Genomic DNA, 14,285 nt, shown 5'->3' with positions numbered 1-14,285 from the left:
TGTCATTAGGGGTCATGTGGTACAGTATGTAGCATCTATCTATCTACACGTTGGGTTGTGGTGGCCATTAGGGGTCATGTGGTAGATATGTAGCATCTATCTGGAATAGCATTGAGTACCTGGCACAGGGGCTGCATCTTCTTGGTGGCACGTCCCACAATGTAGATGTTAGAAGGAGGCAGGCCAATGGAGGAATACACAGAGATGTCCTTAGTGGAACCATACGCTGCAAAGATCTTCATATGGGCCTGAAAAACACGAACAACCTGCTGTTAAAATATCTTATAGACGTACAACTCAACCACTGTTCCATACACCATACACCCACACAGCCCTCTGTATAGTGAAACTTTGTTGTTGAATTTATTTGCAACATTAGCCATATGGTTCCAATCCGTGTATTTTTATGCACGTTATTAGGCTGTGATCACATTGGACACCTTTTTCTTGCGCACAAAGCGAGGCGCGGCGGTGAACATAGATCATCTAAACTTTCTAAAGTGCACAGGGAGCAACATTACATACATTACTGTTGCTACCTCAGCTAATGTTACATAAGTTACATACATTACTGTTGCTACCTCAGCTAACGTTACATAAGTTACATACATTACTGTTGCTACCTCAGCTAACGTTACATAAGTTACATACATTACTGTTGCTACCTCAGCTAACGTTACATACAGTAAGTTACATACATTACTGTTGCTACCTCAGCTAACGTTACATAAGTTACATACTTTACTAGCATAGTAACATAGCATTGATAGCTAATGCTAACTAATGTTGGCAACTATCGATACGTTTTCAAAATCGACAGCTGTTCTCTTCAGATACCTCCGATTTGTAATCCCTCCCCTTGATTTGATTGGTCTGTTGACAAGAAGGTGACATTGACGTCTGTGCGCTCTGCAGCTAAAGTGGACACTTTTTCAACTGAGAGCGCCCCAAAAAACGTCACTTCTAGTTTGGAGGAGACGTCTGTCACGACAAAACCATTGAAAATAGGAAAAAAGGTGCAGGCGTGTTCAAAAAGGCATTCTATGTTATAACAGCCTTAAGTATCGAATTACAAAAGCTGTAGTAGATACTATATCTATATCCCTTATCTACTAGTTAAGCTGCTGGCCAGTACGACTTACTACACCATAGTGTCTTTATACCTGTATCACTGTACATATTAATACTACAACTCTGTACATACATATGATTAGCACTATTACTCAGTAGTACTAATTTATATATTCTATACCCAGTTTAATCACCTGTACATTGTATATTACTGTTGCACGTTACATTTGCACTCTGGTTGGATGCCACACTTCTTTTTGTTGTACTGTGCCATATGATGATGACAATACATTTGAAGCTAATCTAATGTAAAACTGAAGTGTGTGTCTGAGTGTGATTACCTCACAGATGAGGGACTTGAGGAAGTTGGCCTTGTGTCTAAGTGTGAGTGATTACCTCACAGATGAGGGACTTGAGGAAGTTGGCCTTGTGTCTGAGTGTGAGTGATTACCTCACAGATGAGGGACTTGAGGAAGTTGGCCTTGTGTCTGAGTGTGAGTGATTACCTCACAGATGAGGGACTTGAGGAAGTTGGCCTTGTGTCTGAGTGTGAGTGATTACCTCACAGATGAGGGACTTGAGGAAGTTGGCCTTGTGTCTGAGTGTGAGTGATTACCTCACAGATGAGGGACTTGAGGAAGTTGGCCTTGTGTCTGAGCGGATCGTGGACCAGACCGTCGCAGAAGGAGACGATGCCGTGGGGGAAGTTGTGTTGCGACAGCCAGGCAACGACGCGCTGCTTCTGCATGTCGGGGCGACCCGTCACATACACTATCAGGTAGCCCAGGTCCTGCCAATGCCTGCCAGGGAGAGAGAGAGACCACGTAACTGTCAGGTAGCCCCAGGTCCTGCCAATGCCTGCCAGGGAGAGAGAGAGACCACGTAACTGTCAGGTAGCCCCAGGTCCTGCCAATGCCTGCCAGGGAGAGAGAGAGACCACGTAACTGTCAGGTAGCCCCAGGTCCTGCCAATGCCTGCCAGGGAGAGAGAGAGACCACGTAACTGTCAGATAACCCAGGTCCTGCCAATGCCTGCCAGGGAGAGAGAGAGACCACATAACTGTCAGGTAGCCCCAGGTCCTGCCAATGCCTGCCAGGGAGAGAGAGAGAGAGACCACGTAACTGTCAGGTAGCCCAGGTCCTGCCAATGCCTGCCAGGGAGAGAGAGAGACCACATAACTGTCAGGTAGCCCAGGTCCTGCCAATGCCTGCCAGGGAGAGAGAGAGAGACCACGTAACTGTCAGGTAGCCCAGGTCCTGCCAATGCCTGCCAGGGAGAGAGAGAGACCACGTAACTGTCAGGTAGCACAGGTCCTGCCAATGCCTGCCAGGGAGAGAGAGAGACCACGTAACTGTCAGGTAGCCCAGGTCCTGCCAATGCCTGCCTGTCAGAGAGAGAGAGACCACGTAACTGTCAGATAGCACAGGTCCTGCCAATGCCTATCAGGGAGAGAGAGACCACGTAACTGTCAGATAGCACAGGTCCTGCCAATGCCTATCAGAGAGAGAGAGACCACGTAACTGTCAGATAGCACAGGTCCTGCCAATGCCTGTCAGGGAGAGAGAGACCACGTAACTGTCAGATAGCCCAGGTCCTGCCAATGCCTGTCAGGGAGAGAGAGAGAGACCACGTAACTGTCAGATAACCCAGGTCCTGCCAATGCCTGTCAGGGAGAGAGAGAGAGACCACGTAACTGTCAGTCTGAACCCCTGGATGTAAAATAAATCGTTTACAATCACTTAGCAAATTAAATCTCACATGACCTGAGCTGAACTGTTTGGTCCGATCATATTGCACAACAATTCTAAAGTGGATTTATGAAACACCCGTTGATCAGAATATTTCATTTAATTTCAGGTTTCCCTCATTTACAGTCACGTCGAGAATAAAGAAATTGGCATAAAAGCATATAAAATCACACAGCATATAAAATCATAATAACAATAAGACAGCAAGACGAGTCAAAGGGCAAGGATAACAAATCAATTAGAACACGTACAACTTGATTGACAAAGGTTGCAGATCATTTAGCCGTTCGACCGGCTGAACTTCTCCGCTCACATCGCCTCGACGACCAGAACCTGCAGATTCTGAGTAACGTCCGAAGGATCCGCCCCTTCCTGACAAAAGAAGCCACTGAACTCCTCCTGCAATCAACAGTCATGTCTCGCCTCGACTACTGTCTGCAATGCACTGCTAGCTGGTTTACCGGCTACCACCACCAAGCCACTTCAACTCATACAGAATGCGGCTGCTCGCTTGATCTCCAACCTGCCAAAGTCAGCCCATGTTACCCCGACCTGGCATACCGTGAACGAACTTCCCACCACAATGAAACCCGCCCAATTTTCTAAATGACTAAAAACACACTTCTTCAATCAATATATAAAAATTAAATAAACTACTAACCTTATTTTACTATTATGCACTTTGCTACTAAGTGATTTACCTTGCCTATATGTCTAATTGATTGACACATAATTGACTATGATGCTAATTATGTCTATATCTATGGACTCAAGACTGTAGCACTCACGTTCAACACTGTTTGATGAACAATGTTACCCTTAGCTGCCAGAGTTGTACCTTTCCTGCTGACTTGACTAAATGCAAATGTAATGTAAATGACTAAATGTAAATGACTAAATGTAAATGACTAAATGTAAATGACTAAATGTAAATGACTAAATGACTAAATGACTAAATGTAAATGACTAAATGACTAAATGACTAAATGTAAATGACTAAATGACTAAATGACTAAATGTAAATGACTAAATGTAAATGACTAAATGACTAAATGTAAATGACTAAATGTAAATGACTAAATGACTAAATGACTAAATGTAAATGACTAAATGTAAATGACTAAATGTAAATGACTAAATGACTAAATGACTAAATGTAAATGACTAAATGTAAATGATTAAATGTAAATGATTAAATGTAAATGACTAAATGTAAATGACTAAATGTAAATGACTAAATGTAAATGACTAAATGTAAATGACTAAATGTAAATGACTAAATGACTAAATGTAAATGACTAAATGTAAATGTCTAAATGTAAATGTCTAAATGTAAATGACTAAATGTAAATGACTAAATGACTAAATGTAAATGACTAAATGTAAATGACTAAATGACTAAATGTAAATGACTAAATGACTAAATGTAAATGACTAAATGTAAATGACTAAATGTAAATGTCTAAATGTAAATGACTAAATGTAAATGACTAAATGTAAATGAATAAATGACTAAATGTAAATGACTAAATGTAAATGACTAAATGACTAAATGTAAATGACTGAATGTAAATGTCTAAATGTAAATGTCTAAATGTAAATGACTAAATGTAAATGAATAAATGTAAATGAATAAATGACTAAATGTAAATGACTAAATGTAAATGACTAAATGACTAAATGTAAATGACTGAATGTAAATGTCTAAATGTAAATGACTAAATGTAAATGACTAAATGACTAAATGTAAATGACTAAATGTAAATGTCTAAATGTAAATGACTAAATGTAAATGTCTAAATGTAAATTACTAAATGTAATGTTCCTTACCGGACCACGTCGACGGCTCCGGCTCGGACCTTGGGGTCACTTCCCATGATGGACACACTGGCCGCGAACGAGCCGTCGATGCTGAACACCACAAACTCCGTCCCACGCGGCAAGACCGTCAGATAGCTGTCTGCAAACGTGTGGTCCCCTCTAGGGGTTCAGAGAGAGAGAGAGAGAGAGAGAGAGAGAGAGAGAGAGAGAGAGAGAGAGAGAGAGAGAGAGAGAGAGAGAGAGAGAGAGAGAGAGAGAGAGAGAGAGAGAGGGGGGGGGGGAGGGAGGGAGGGAGGGAGGGAGGGAGGGGGGGAGGGAGGGAGGGAGGGAGGGAACGTTTAAATTGAGAATTTTGTAGACGTTTTAATACCCCGCAGATACCCTGATAAAAGGAGTGAATCAAATATCACTGTCGCTGTGAGAAAGTGAAACCTAAGCCCACCTGACCACCATCTTGACAGGATACACCCCGGTGTTCAGCCTCTTGCTCTCAGGAATGATGTAAGCGATGCGGCCGCTGCTATTGGTCAGTTCTGTGTCAAAGAGCACCCACTCTCCAGACGGGGGTTGTGTCATTATGTGGATGTCAATCTGGAGGACAAAACAAAACAAAAAAAAACAGCTGTGTTAAAAAGCAAGCACCACAACCCTGCCCACAATCCTGACCCTAAACCTTAGCCACACATAACCCTAACCCTAACAAATCATAACTGTACCCATCATCTTTGGGAATAGCACTGCACAAGACCGAAGCAGACTACAAAGAGTGACACGTTCAGCCGAACGCACAATTGGAGGGGGGCTCCCCACCCTCCAGAACATTTACAACAAGCGTTGCAAGGGCAAGGCTAAGAGAATCATTAAAGACTCCAGTCACCCGAACAACTGCCTCTTTGAACTGCTGCGGTCAGGCAAGCGATACCGGAGTCTCAAGGCGAGTACAGAAAGACTCAGAAGAAGCTTCTATCCCCAGGCCATCAGGCTGCTAAACGAACAATGAACACTACACAACAACAACCACCAAACGCACATAGCACACACATCCACACGCACACACTCACTTTAAACAAACACACTGTAGCACCCACTCCACACACTTTATAGCACACACCCACTTTAAACAAACACACTGTAGCACCCACTCCCCACACTTTATATTTATTGATGAAGGATTGCACTACAACTCGTACACCTTACTGTAAATTGTACCTAAATTGTACCTCATCCCATTTCTGCTTTGCACTATATAGTACTGTACATTAGTACACTGCATAGTATTGTATATTATATGGTAACTCAGAACATTGTACATATGTCTATACCGAACACTGTGACCTCATTTTCTTCTTCTAAATTACATGCTATACTATGTTATTTGATACTATCTTGTCTAGCACAGTCTCTGGAGCGTAACAGTAAGAAGCATTTTGTATGAAAGTATTCTGTACTTCTGTATGACAACTATTAAAGAAACTTGAAACATCTATTGCCTATATTTATTGCAATCCTATTTTCATACTAGCGCTTGTTTCCCTATGCTTTTTCTTGTGTTGTTCTTAGCTCTATTCTAAATTTTAAATCTTTAAAAAAAAATTGGCCCCTTCTAAGGTTCCTCTCCTCTATGTCGCCTGTGGTGTTTTTTTTCTATTGCTAGGTTTTTTTGTGAGTTTTTCCATACCCCCCCCCCCCGCGCGGGTGTTCCGCGCCTAACAGCTGTGTTAAAAAGCAAGCACCATAACCCCGCCCACAATCCTAACCCTAAACCTAAGCCATAACCCTAACCCTAACAAATCATAACTGTACCCATCATCTATTGCCTATTTTCATACTAGCGCTCATTTCCCTATGCTTTTTATTTTGTTGTTCTTAGCTCTATTCTAAATTTGTATCTTCCGCGCCTAACATGGCAGCGAAGATACACATACGTCTGTCTCAAGACTAGTCCTGCATGTATCAACAAATGCACATGTTGGTGTAAATTTATGTGTGCCATTATTACTACCAAATGTAATAATTGTGGAATATTACTATAATGAGCTGTATGTGTATGAACCAAGCATTTCACTGTAATGTACCTGTACTTTATACGTGGCAAATAAACTACTACTACTACTACTACTACTACTACTGGGAGTGTTGCTTTTATTTATTTTGGATTTCATGGTGTTTTTTTTTGTTCATGATTTATTGTGATGTTTCTTCTTGAGAAGACTTGTCCGGCCCATGGGGACATGAACTTGTGATTTTGGACATTATAAATCAATTTGATTTGATTTGATTCAATGTATAACATAACCGATAGGGCACACAGACCCTCATCTGCACCTTTGTGCTATTTTCTTCGCATATTTCTATATTCAGATCTAGCTTCCAACTTCCTCTTCCAACAACTCGTGCCTCGCAGGATTTCAAAGCAGGTTTTCTGTATTATTTGGTACAAACAGGCACTTTTGGCGGACGTGACCTGAGCGGACGGAAATAAAAAATCAAGCACCCTCAAAAACGATTCCAGTTCAGTTGAAATGGCGAGTACTCGAGTAATCAATTACTCACAGCCCCATTCCTATTCACTACATGACTGTGTGTGTTTCATTACCTTCTCCCCGGTGAGAGTGACCATGTCTAGAGGGCCGTACATGAAGCGTCCGTTCACCATCTGGGTTCCATCCTCAGTGAACACAGCATCGTTCACCCGGTGGTTAGCTGTCACATTCTGATACACACATAAACATAAACATACACACAACCATCAACATCAACATCAACATAAACATCAACATGAACATAAACATACACACAACCATCAACATAAACATAAACATAAACACAAACATAAACATCAACATAAACAAAAACATAAACATCAACATCAACATCAACATAAACACAACCATCAACATAAACATAACCATCAACACAACCATCAACATAAACATCAACATAAACACACCATCACCATCAACACAACCATCAACATAAACATCAACATAAACACACCATCACCATAAACACACCATAAACATAAACACACCATCACCATAAACACACCATCAACATAAACATAAACATAAACACACCATCAACATAAACACAACTATCAACATAAACATAAACATACACACACCATCAACATACACACACCATCAACATAAACATAAACATAAACACACCATCAACATAAACACAAACCATCAACATAAACATCAACATACACACACCATCAACATAAACATACACACACCATCAACATAAACATCAACATACACACACCATCAACATAAACATCAACATACACACACCATCAACATAAACATCAACATACACACACCATCAACATAAACACAACCATCAATATAAACATCAACATAAACACAACCATCAACATAAACACAACCATCACCATAAACATCAACATAAACATAAACATCAACATAAACACACCGTCAGTCCCTCATAATAACAGCTCTTTCTCCATTTCAGCCGGGCGCATTAGCAGATTTACCGCGGTCAAGACAACGGAAAAGGCCCAATCCCAATTCCCTTCCCTTGGCCCTACCCCTAGCTCTGGAGTGTCCTCAACTGGGTAAAGTGAGAATTGAACCCTCACCCTGATCTTGACGTGGGTCCTCTTGCGGAGCCACTTCTCGCGAGGTTTGGACGGAGTGAAGACGGACACCTCTTTGCCGTCCAGCTCCAGAATACTGGAGTTCTCGTGCCTCATCACCTGAAAGTTATTAAGAAAATCACCTTTTAGAGGCTAAACTTTAGCACAGTTTTATGACTTATCAAACTCAGTTGATATGTTGTGGTTGAAAATCATTAAATCATGTGTACTGCCCTGCAGAAGCTAACCGCAGTAACTACAATTATTTTCCAAAATGTAGTTTTTTTTTTTTTTTTTTTTTGGTCTTTTTCCCCCTCCATTTTCCTCCGATTTTCTCCCATCCCAATGTTAGTCGTATGCCAATTCCCAGTCCCTTCCTGGTCGCTGCGCTTTACCCCCCACAGTCAGATCATTTGGGAGAGTGGAGGCTACCACGTGCTTCCTCCGACACACGTCCAGCCAATCACCGCTTCTTTTCACCTGGCAGCGCGGATTCTCATTGAGAGGGCGTAGCGTGTGGGAGGACCACACTATCCCCCTCACGTCCAATCCGCGCTTAGCAGGCGCCCCGACCGAACTGTAGGAGTCGCTGTTTACAACGACCCGGACCCACCCCGCCAGCTTCTCCCACCCTCTGATACAGCCAATTGTATCAGTGCAGACGGCCAGCCAAGCTGGTGACAACCCCGGAGCTGTGAGCTGGATTCGAACAGGCGAATCAAGCTCACAGCTCCGGGGCTGGTGACGAACGCAATCTCCGCTCGACCACCTAACCGCCTTTCCAAAATGTAGTTATAAGTGAAATTGAACTTCTCATTATCCGTTTTAGCTTGTGAGTTTTAGAGAAAAAGGGTATAAAGAATTGCAGTAACTACAAAAATGAGTGGGTAGTCGGGGCGACAGTGGCTCAGGGGGTAGAGCGGTCGTCTGGTAATCGGAAGGTTCCCGGATTGATTCCCGCTCCTCCTGGACAGTATGTCGCAGTGTCCTTGAGCAAGACACTTAACCCCTAACTGCTCCCGATGAGCAGGTTGACACCTTGCTGTCCGTGTGTGAATTTGTGAGTGAATTGGTGAATGTGAGGAACAAATTGTAAAGCGTTATATAAATGCACCATTTACCATTTTTATTTAGCATTTAAAAGCACTGTATAAATGCAGCCCATAGTCAAATAAATAACATTAAAGCCATGTTTCTTGTGTAGTTACTGCGGTTAGCTTCTAGAGGGCAGTAGAGGTACCCCGTAGAATCCCATGGATCTCACAGGAAGTGTTCCAAAAAAGGACTCATTATGAGAGTGAGCGTATACAACACGTGTGTCACTGATAGAAGTTCTATTGTACTATTGTACTTATTTTATGCCTATTCTTAAATGGGCACGCCTACATTGCACTACTTTTATTGTCTTTTATACCTATTCTTATGTCTGAAGTTTATGACATTTTTTATTTTGTCAATTTGTGTACTGATTTTATGCCTATGTTAAATTTTTTATACTACTGTAGTTGCTGTGGTGCACTCTGGACTGAGAGTACTATGTAGATAGTTATTAATATTTATTATTGTTATATTGTAGAAATGTGTGCATTGAAATGTCTGTAAAGTCTCGACTACATTGAACATGAGGGTGACCTCAATTGTAATTTTGAGAATAAATAAAGGTTGATGATGATGATGATGATGATGATGATGATGATGATGATGATGATGATGATGATGATGAAGTGTCCCCACGGCACCTGTCTGAGCAGGAAGGAGACGACGTCCGTGGACTCCCAGTAGGAGGCGTGGAAGAGGTGAGGCAGGGCCACGGTGGGGAAGGCCGTCAGGGCCCCGGGGCAGTACAGGGCGAAGTCCATCCTCTTACTGCCCCACCAGCGAGAGGCAACTACAGGGGGGCAGAGAGAGGGAGAGGGGTCAGGCACGTATCTTACTGCCCCACCACCGAGAGGCAACTACAGCAGGGGGGCAGAGAGAGGGAGGGGTCAGGCACGTATCTTACTGCCCCACCACCGAGAGGCAACTACAGGGGGGGGGGGGGGGGGGCAGAGAGAGGGAGGGGTCAGGCACGTATCTTACTGCCCCACCACCGAGAGGCAACTACAGGGGGGGGGGGGGGGGCAGAGAGAGGGAGGGGTCAGGCACGTATCTTACTGCCCCACCACCGAGAGGCAACTACAGGGGGGGGGGGGGGGGCAGAGAGAGGGAGGGTCAGGCACGTATCTTTGGGGGGACTGGCTGTTACGTGGGGGGGGGTTCACATTAGGGATGTCCGATATTGGCATAAAAATGTGATATCGGAAAATATCGGTATCGGTTTTCAAAACAATTTTTATTTTTATTTTTTTTACATTTCTATAAACTTTATTTACCCAGGCAAGCAAGTAATAACAAATTCTGATTTTATTTATTGTCAAAAGTATGCATAATGTTGTGTTAATTCCACAACAAGAGATATGTAATGTTAATTACCTGAAATTATTCCGTTTTTTGGGGGGGGGAAACCCTGCATATATCGGTATCGGTTGATATCAGTTGATATCGGTATCGGAAATTAAGAGTTGGACAATATCGGTATAGGTAAAAAAGCCAATATCGAGCATCCCTAATTCACATGCTTTTGAGCGACACTGTACTTATTGTACTTGTTTTATGCCTATTCTTATGTCTGCACGTTCTACATTGCACTACTTTTATCGTCTTTTATACCTATTCTTATGTCTGCACTTTCTACATTGCACTATTTTTATACCTATTCTTATGTCTGCACTTTATGCATTGCTTTTATTCTATCAACTGTATGCTAATTCTATGCCTATGTTCATGTTATGCTATTTGCTGTGAAGCACTTTGAGCTGCAATCCATGTATGAAAGGTGCTATATAAATAGGGAGGTGTAGTCTGACGTCACTTTAGTTTCCCGCGCGGTCCACTCGTATAGGGATTTATCATTGGGAAAATGTATTATCGGCTATTGTAATAATTCTGCCTCATGAACATTGGCAAGCTTTCCCATTTAGCACAAAATTAGTTCCCTTATATCACTAACATTATTGTTTAAGCATTTTTGGTTGAAATAAAATTATACGTAATTATTTTTTACGATTAATTGCAAATAGTTTCATATATTGTGGATGAATACACACAGAAAGGTACACCATGCCAATGTTCATGCTTTAAATGAGACAATTTAGAAACGTGTCCATTGGAAATACATTGCAATTTCCAGCGAGGTGGACCGGCCGGAAACAACAATGACGTAACCACTACACCTCCCTATAAAGTTATTATTATTAATATGACTTAACCCTTTCAGGTGCATGATTTCAGTGAGACAGGAATTTGAGAACTGAATATTTTAATAATAATGTAACAAAAAAGCTACATTCCCAAATGGAAGATGGAATTCCTGAGAAAACATTCCAGAAAATGTACACCTGAAAAGTTTAAGATTGTAGCCACTAGGTTACTCTTCAGATTAGTTAAGATAAGATAAGATAAGATAAGATATTCCTTTATTGATCCCCTTGGGGGAAATGTCGGCGTCATAGCAGCATGGGGGAGGGGGGAGGGGAGGTACAGGTATGGGCAGGGTAATAGTAAAAAGACATAAATATAGGCAATAAAATTAAATCAGAATATAAAAACATGAAAAAAAAAGAAAAACCTCAGGTGCATCCCAGGGACGGACAGCTTAGGGTGAAGGAGTTAGATTGGAACATAGAAATAGGTATACTAGATATTACTAGTACAATGTTACTAGAAGCGGCATGGATAAAGACGGAGAGAGAAGGGTCTACATTATAGAGAGGTCTAGAGATGTCCCACGTTCAAAGAACACACAGCCTGGAAGGATCTTGTTATGTCTCTTGCAAGGGAGAGAGAGAGAGAGAGAGAGAGAGAGAGAGAGAGAGAGAGAGAGAGAGAGAGAGCAGGGGCGGCTCTACGGAAGTTAAGCGGAGAGATCTAGGAGGAAATGTACCTATTTCAAGCCCCGCCCCCCTTTTCTCGACCTTTTCTTGATGCGGTTGTGATTGGTGGATCAAGAAAAGAGGGCGGGTTCAAGATAGGTCAAACGGTGGATCTAGCGGGAAGAGGAAGAGGGTCGATATTAGTGGACGGAGAGACGTCTGAGGATGAGGAGACCAGGAAGCGAAGGCATGAGAGAAGGAAAGGAAGACGCGTGGAGGGTGACGAGGACGAGGACTAGCTGTCCCCTCTCGCACGCTCTCTCCGACTAGGCCTCCCCCAGGGTACCTTGCTCTATGTCCCTCAGTAACTCTGGCGACGGGGGCTCAGTGTCTGTGATGTCAGAGGTGATGTCAGAGGTGACGTCGGAGGCCACGTCGGAGCCGGCGTCAGAGCTGTGCTCGGGCTCCGCCCCGTTGACCTTGGCTGCCGGGAAGTGCGGTTGGATTTTCCTATGCGCCCGGGGGGAGGGGGTCCGACACGTGAGCTTATTGTAGGGGATGGCCAGCTGAGACAGCAGGCTGAGCTTTTTAGACGGGACGCCCTCTCGTCTCGCTGACGGGGGGGCTTGGAGGAGGAGGGGGGCAAATGAAAATATAAAAGCATAAATTCCAAATATTGTAAAGAGAAAAAAGAAAAAAAATGTGTAGAGCAACTGTTGTTGGCGTTTAAACAATAGCTGGAATGTGTTGTTGTTGTTTTATAATGATGGGTCAAATACTGCTTTCACTGTCTACAGTTGCACTAAACTGTAATCATAGTAATCATAATATAATCATAACTGCCTACCTCATACTATAGTCTACCCATATAATTCTGTATGATAGCATGTACAATAGTGCTGTATATACCGTATATACACATTTACATATTTAAATTTACAACATATATATATATCCATATCTGTCTGAGTGAATATACCTGAATATATCATTATTCTATATACCTACTTATACACCTGCATATAACCCATATAACTCTGTATGATAGCATGTACAATAATTCTGTATATACCGTATATATATTTATTCTTACTCTCTCTCTCTCTATATATATACATCTGTTTGTACATACCTGCATATCTGTAGATACTATATCTATATTACAGTATGTACATATCCCTTACATACTCTTACTAGTTACGCTGCTGGCCAGTATGACTTACTACCATAGTGTCTTTATACCTGTATCACTGTACATATTAATACTACAACTCTGTACATACATCTGATTAGCACTGTTACTCAGTAGTACTAATTTATATATTTTATACCCAGTTTAATCACCTGTACATTGTATATTACTATTGCACTTTACTGTTACATTTGCACTCTGGTTGGATGCCAAACTTATTTTTGTTGTACTGTACTTGTGCTGTATGATGACAATATACATTTGAATCTAATGTAATCTTGAATCTAATATGGAAATCCGTCCCGGCCTGTGATCAACTCACTGCTGGCGATGGTGGAGGCGCTGTAGGAGTCTGCCAGGCCCGACACCTGGCTGGAGAGGCTGACCTCGCTGGCCCGGCGGTGGCTGCGGAAGAGGGGGACCCCCGGCAGCGGGGACGAGGGGTACTGGCCGTCCACGAAGATGCCACAGTGGGAGTGAAGCACGTCTGCTACAGAGACAAACCACAGGAGACAGGAGAGGAGGAGACAGGAGAGAGAGGGGAGAGAGGAGAGAGGAGAGAGGAGAGGAGACGGGAGAGGAGACAGGAGAGAGGAGAGAGGAGACAGGAGACAGGAGAGAGGAGAGGAGACAGGAGAGAGGAGACAGGAGAGAGGAGAGGAGACAGGAGAGAGGAGAGAGGAGACAGGAGAGAGGAGAGAGGAGAGAGGAGACAGGAGAGAGGAGAGAGGAGACAGGAGACAGGAGAGAGGGAGAGGAGAGGAGACAGGAGAGAGAGAGAGGAGACAGAGAGGAGACAGGAGAGAGGAGACAGGAGAGAGGAGAGGGAGAGAGAGGAGAGGAGACAGGGAGAGAGGAGGACGGAGAGAGGAGAGAGGAGAGAGAGAGAGGAGAGGAGAGAGGAGGAGAGAGGAGAGGAGAGAGGAGAGAGGAGACAG

General features: G+C 42.9%; 1 protein-coding gene across 1 annotated transcript in view; it reads right to left on the bottom strand.

Annotated features, from left to right (window-relative positions):
- The window catches only part of pitpnm2 (phosphatidylinositol transfer protein, membrane-associated 2), a gene marked incomplete at both ends in the record, with an annotated part of 78,923 nt that overhangs the window by 1,309 nt on the left and 63,329 nt on the right, over positions 1–14,285 (bottom strand). Inside the window, 9 exons of the mRNA XM_084324802.1 lie at positions 120–248; positions 1,688–1,871; positions 4,650–4,799; positions 5,083–5,231; positions 7,237–7,353; positions 8,248–8,364; positions 9,984–10,132; positions 12,502–12,780; positions 13,670–13,837. Coding sequence (XP_084180928.1) covers positions 120–248; positions 1,688–1,871; positions 4,650–4,799; positions 5,083–5,231; positions 7,237–7,353; positions 8,248–8,364; positions 9,984–10,132; positions 12,502–12,780; positions 13,670–13,837 — 1,442 coding nt within the window. The remainder of the gene's footprint in view (positions 1–119; positions 249–1,687; positions 1,872–4,649; positions 4,800–5,082; positions 5,232–7,236; positions 7,354–8,247; positions 8,365–9,983; positions 10,133–12,501; positions 12,781–13,669; positions 13,838–14,285) is intronic.

The sequence above is a fragment of the Notolepis coatsorum genome (assembly GCF_963971535.1).
Source record: "Notolepis coatsorum genome assembly, chromosome: 11".
Lineage (NCBI taxonomy): Eukaryota > Metazoa > Chordata > Actinopteri > Aulopiformes > Paralepididae > Notolepis > Notolepis coatsorum.
This window is presented reverse-complemented; position numbering and strand designations above follow the sequence as displayed.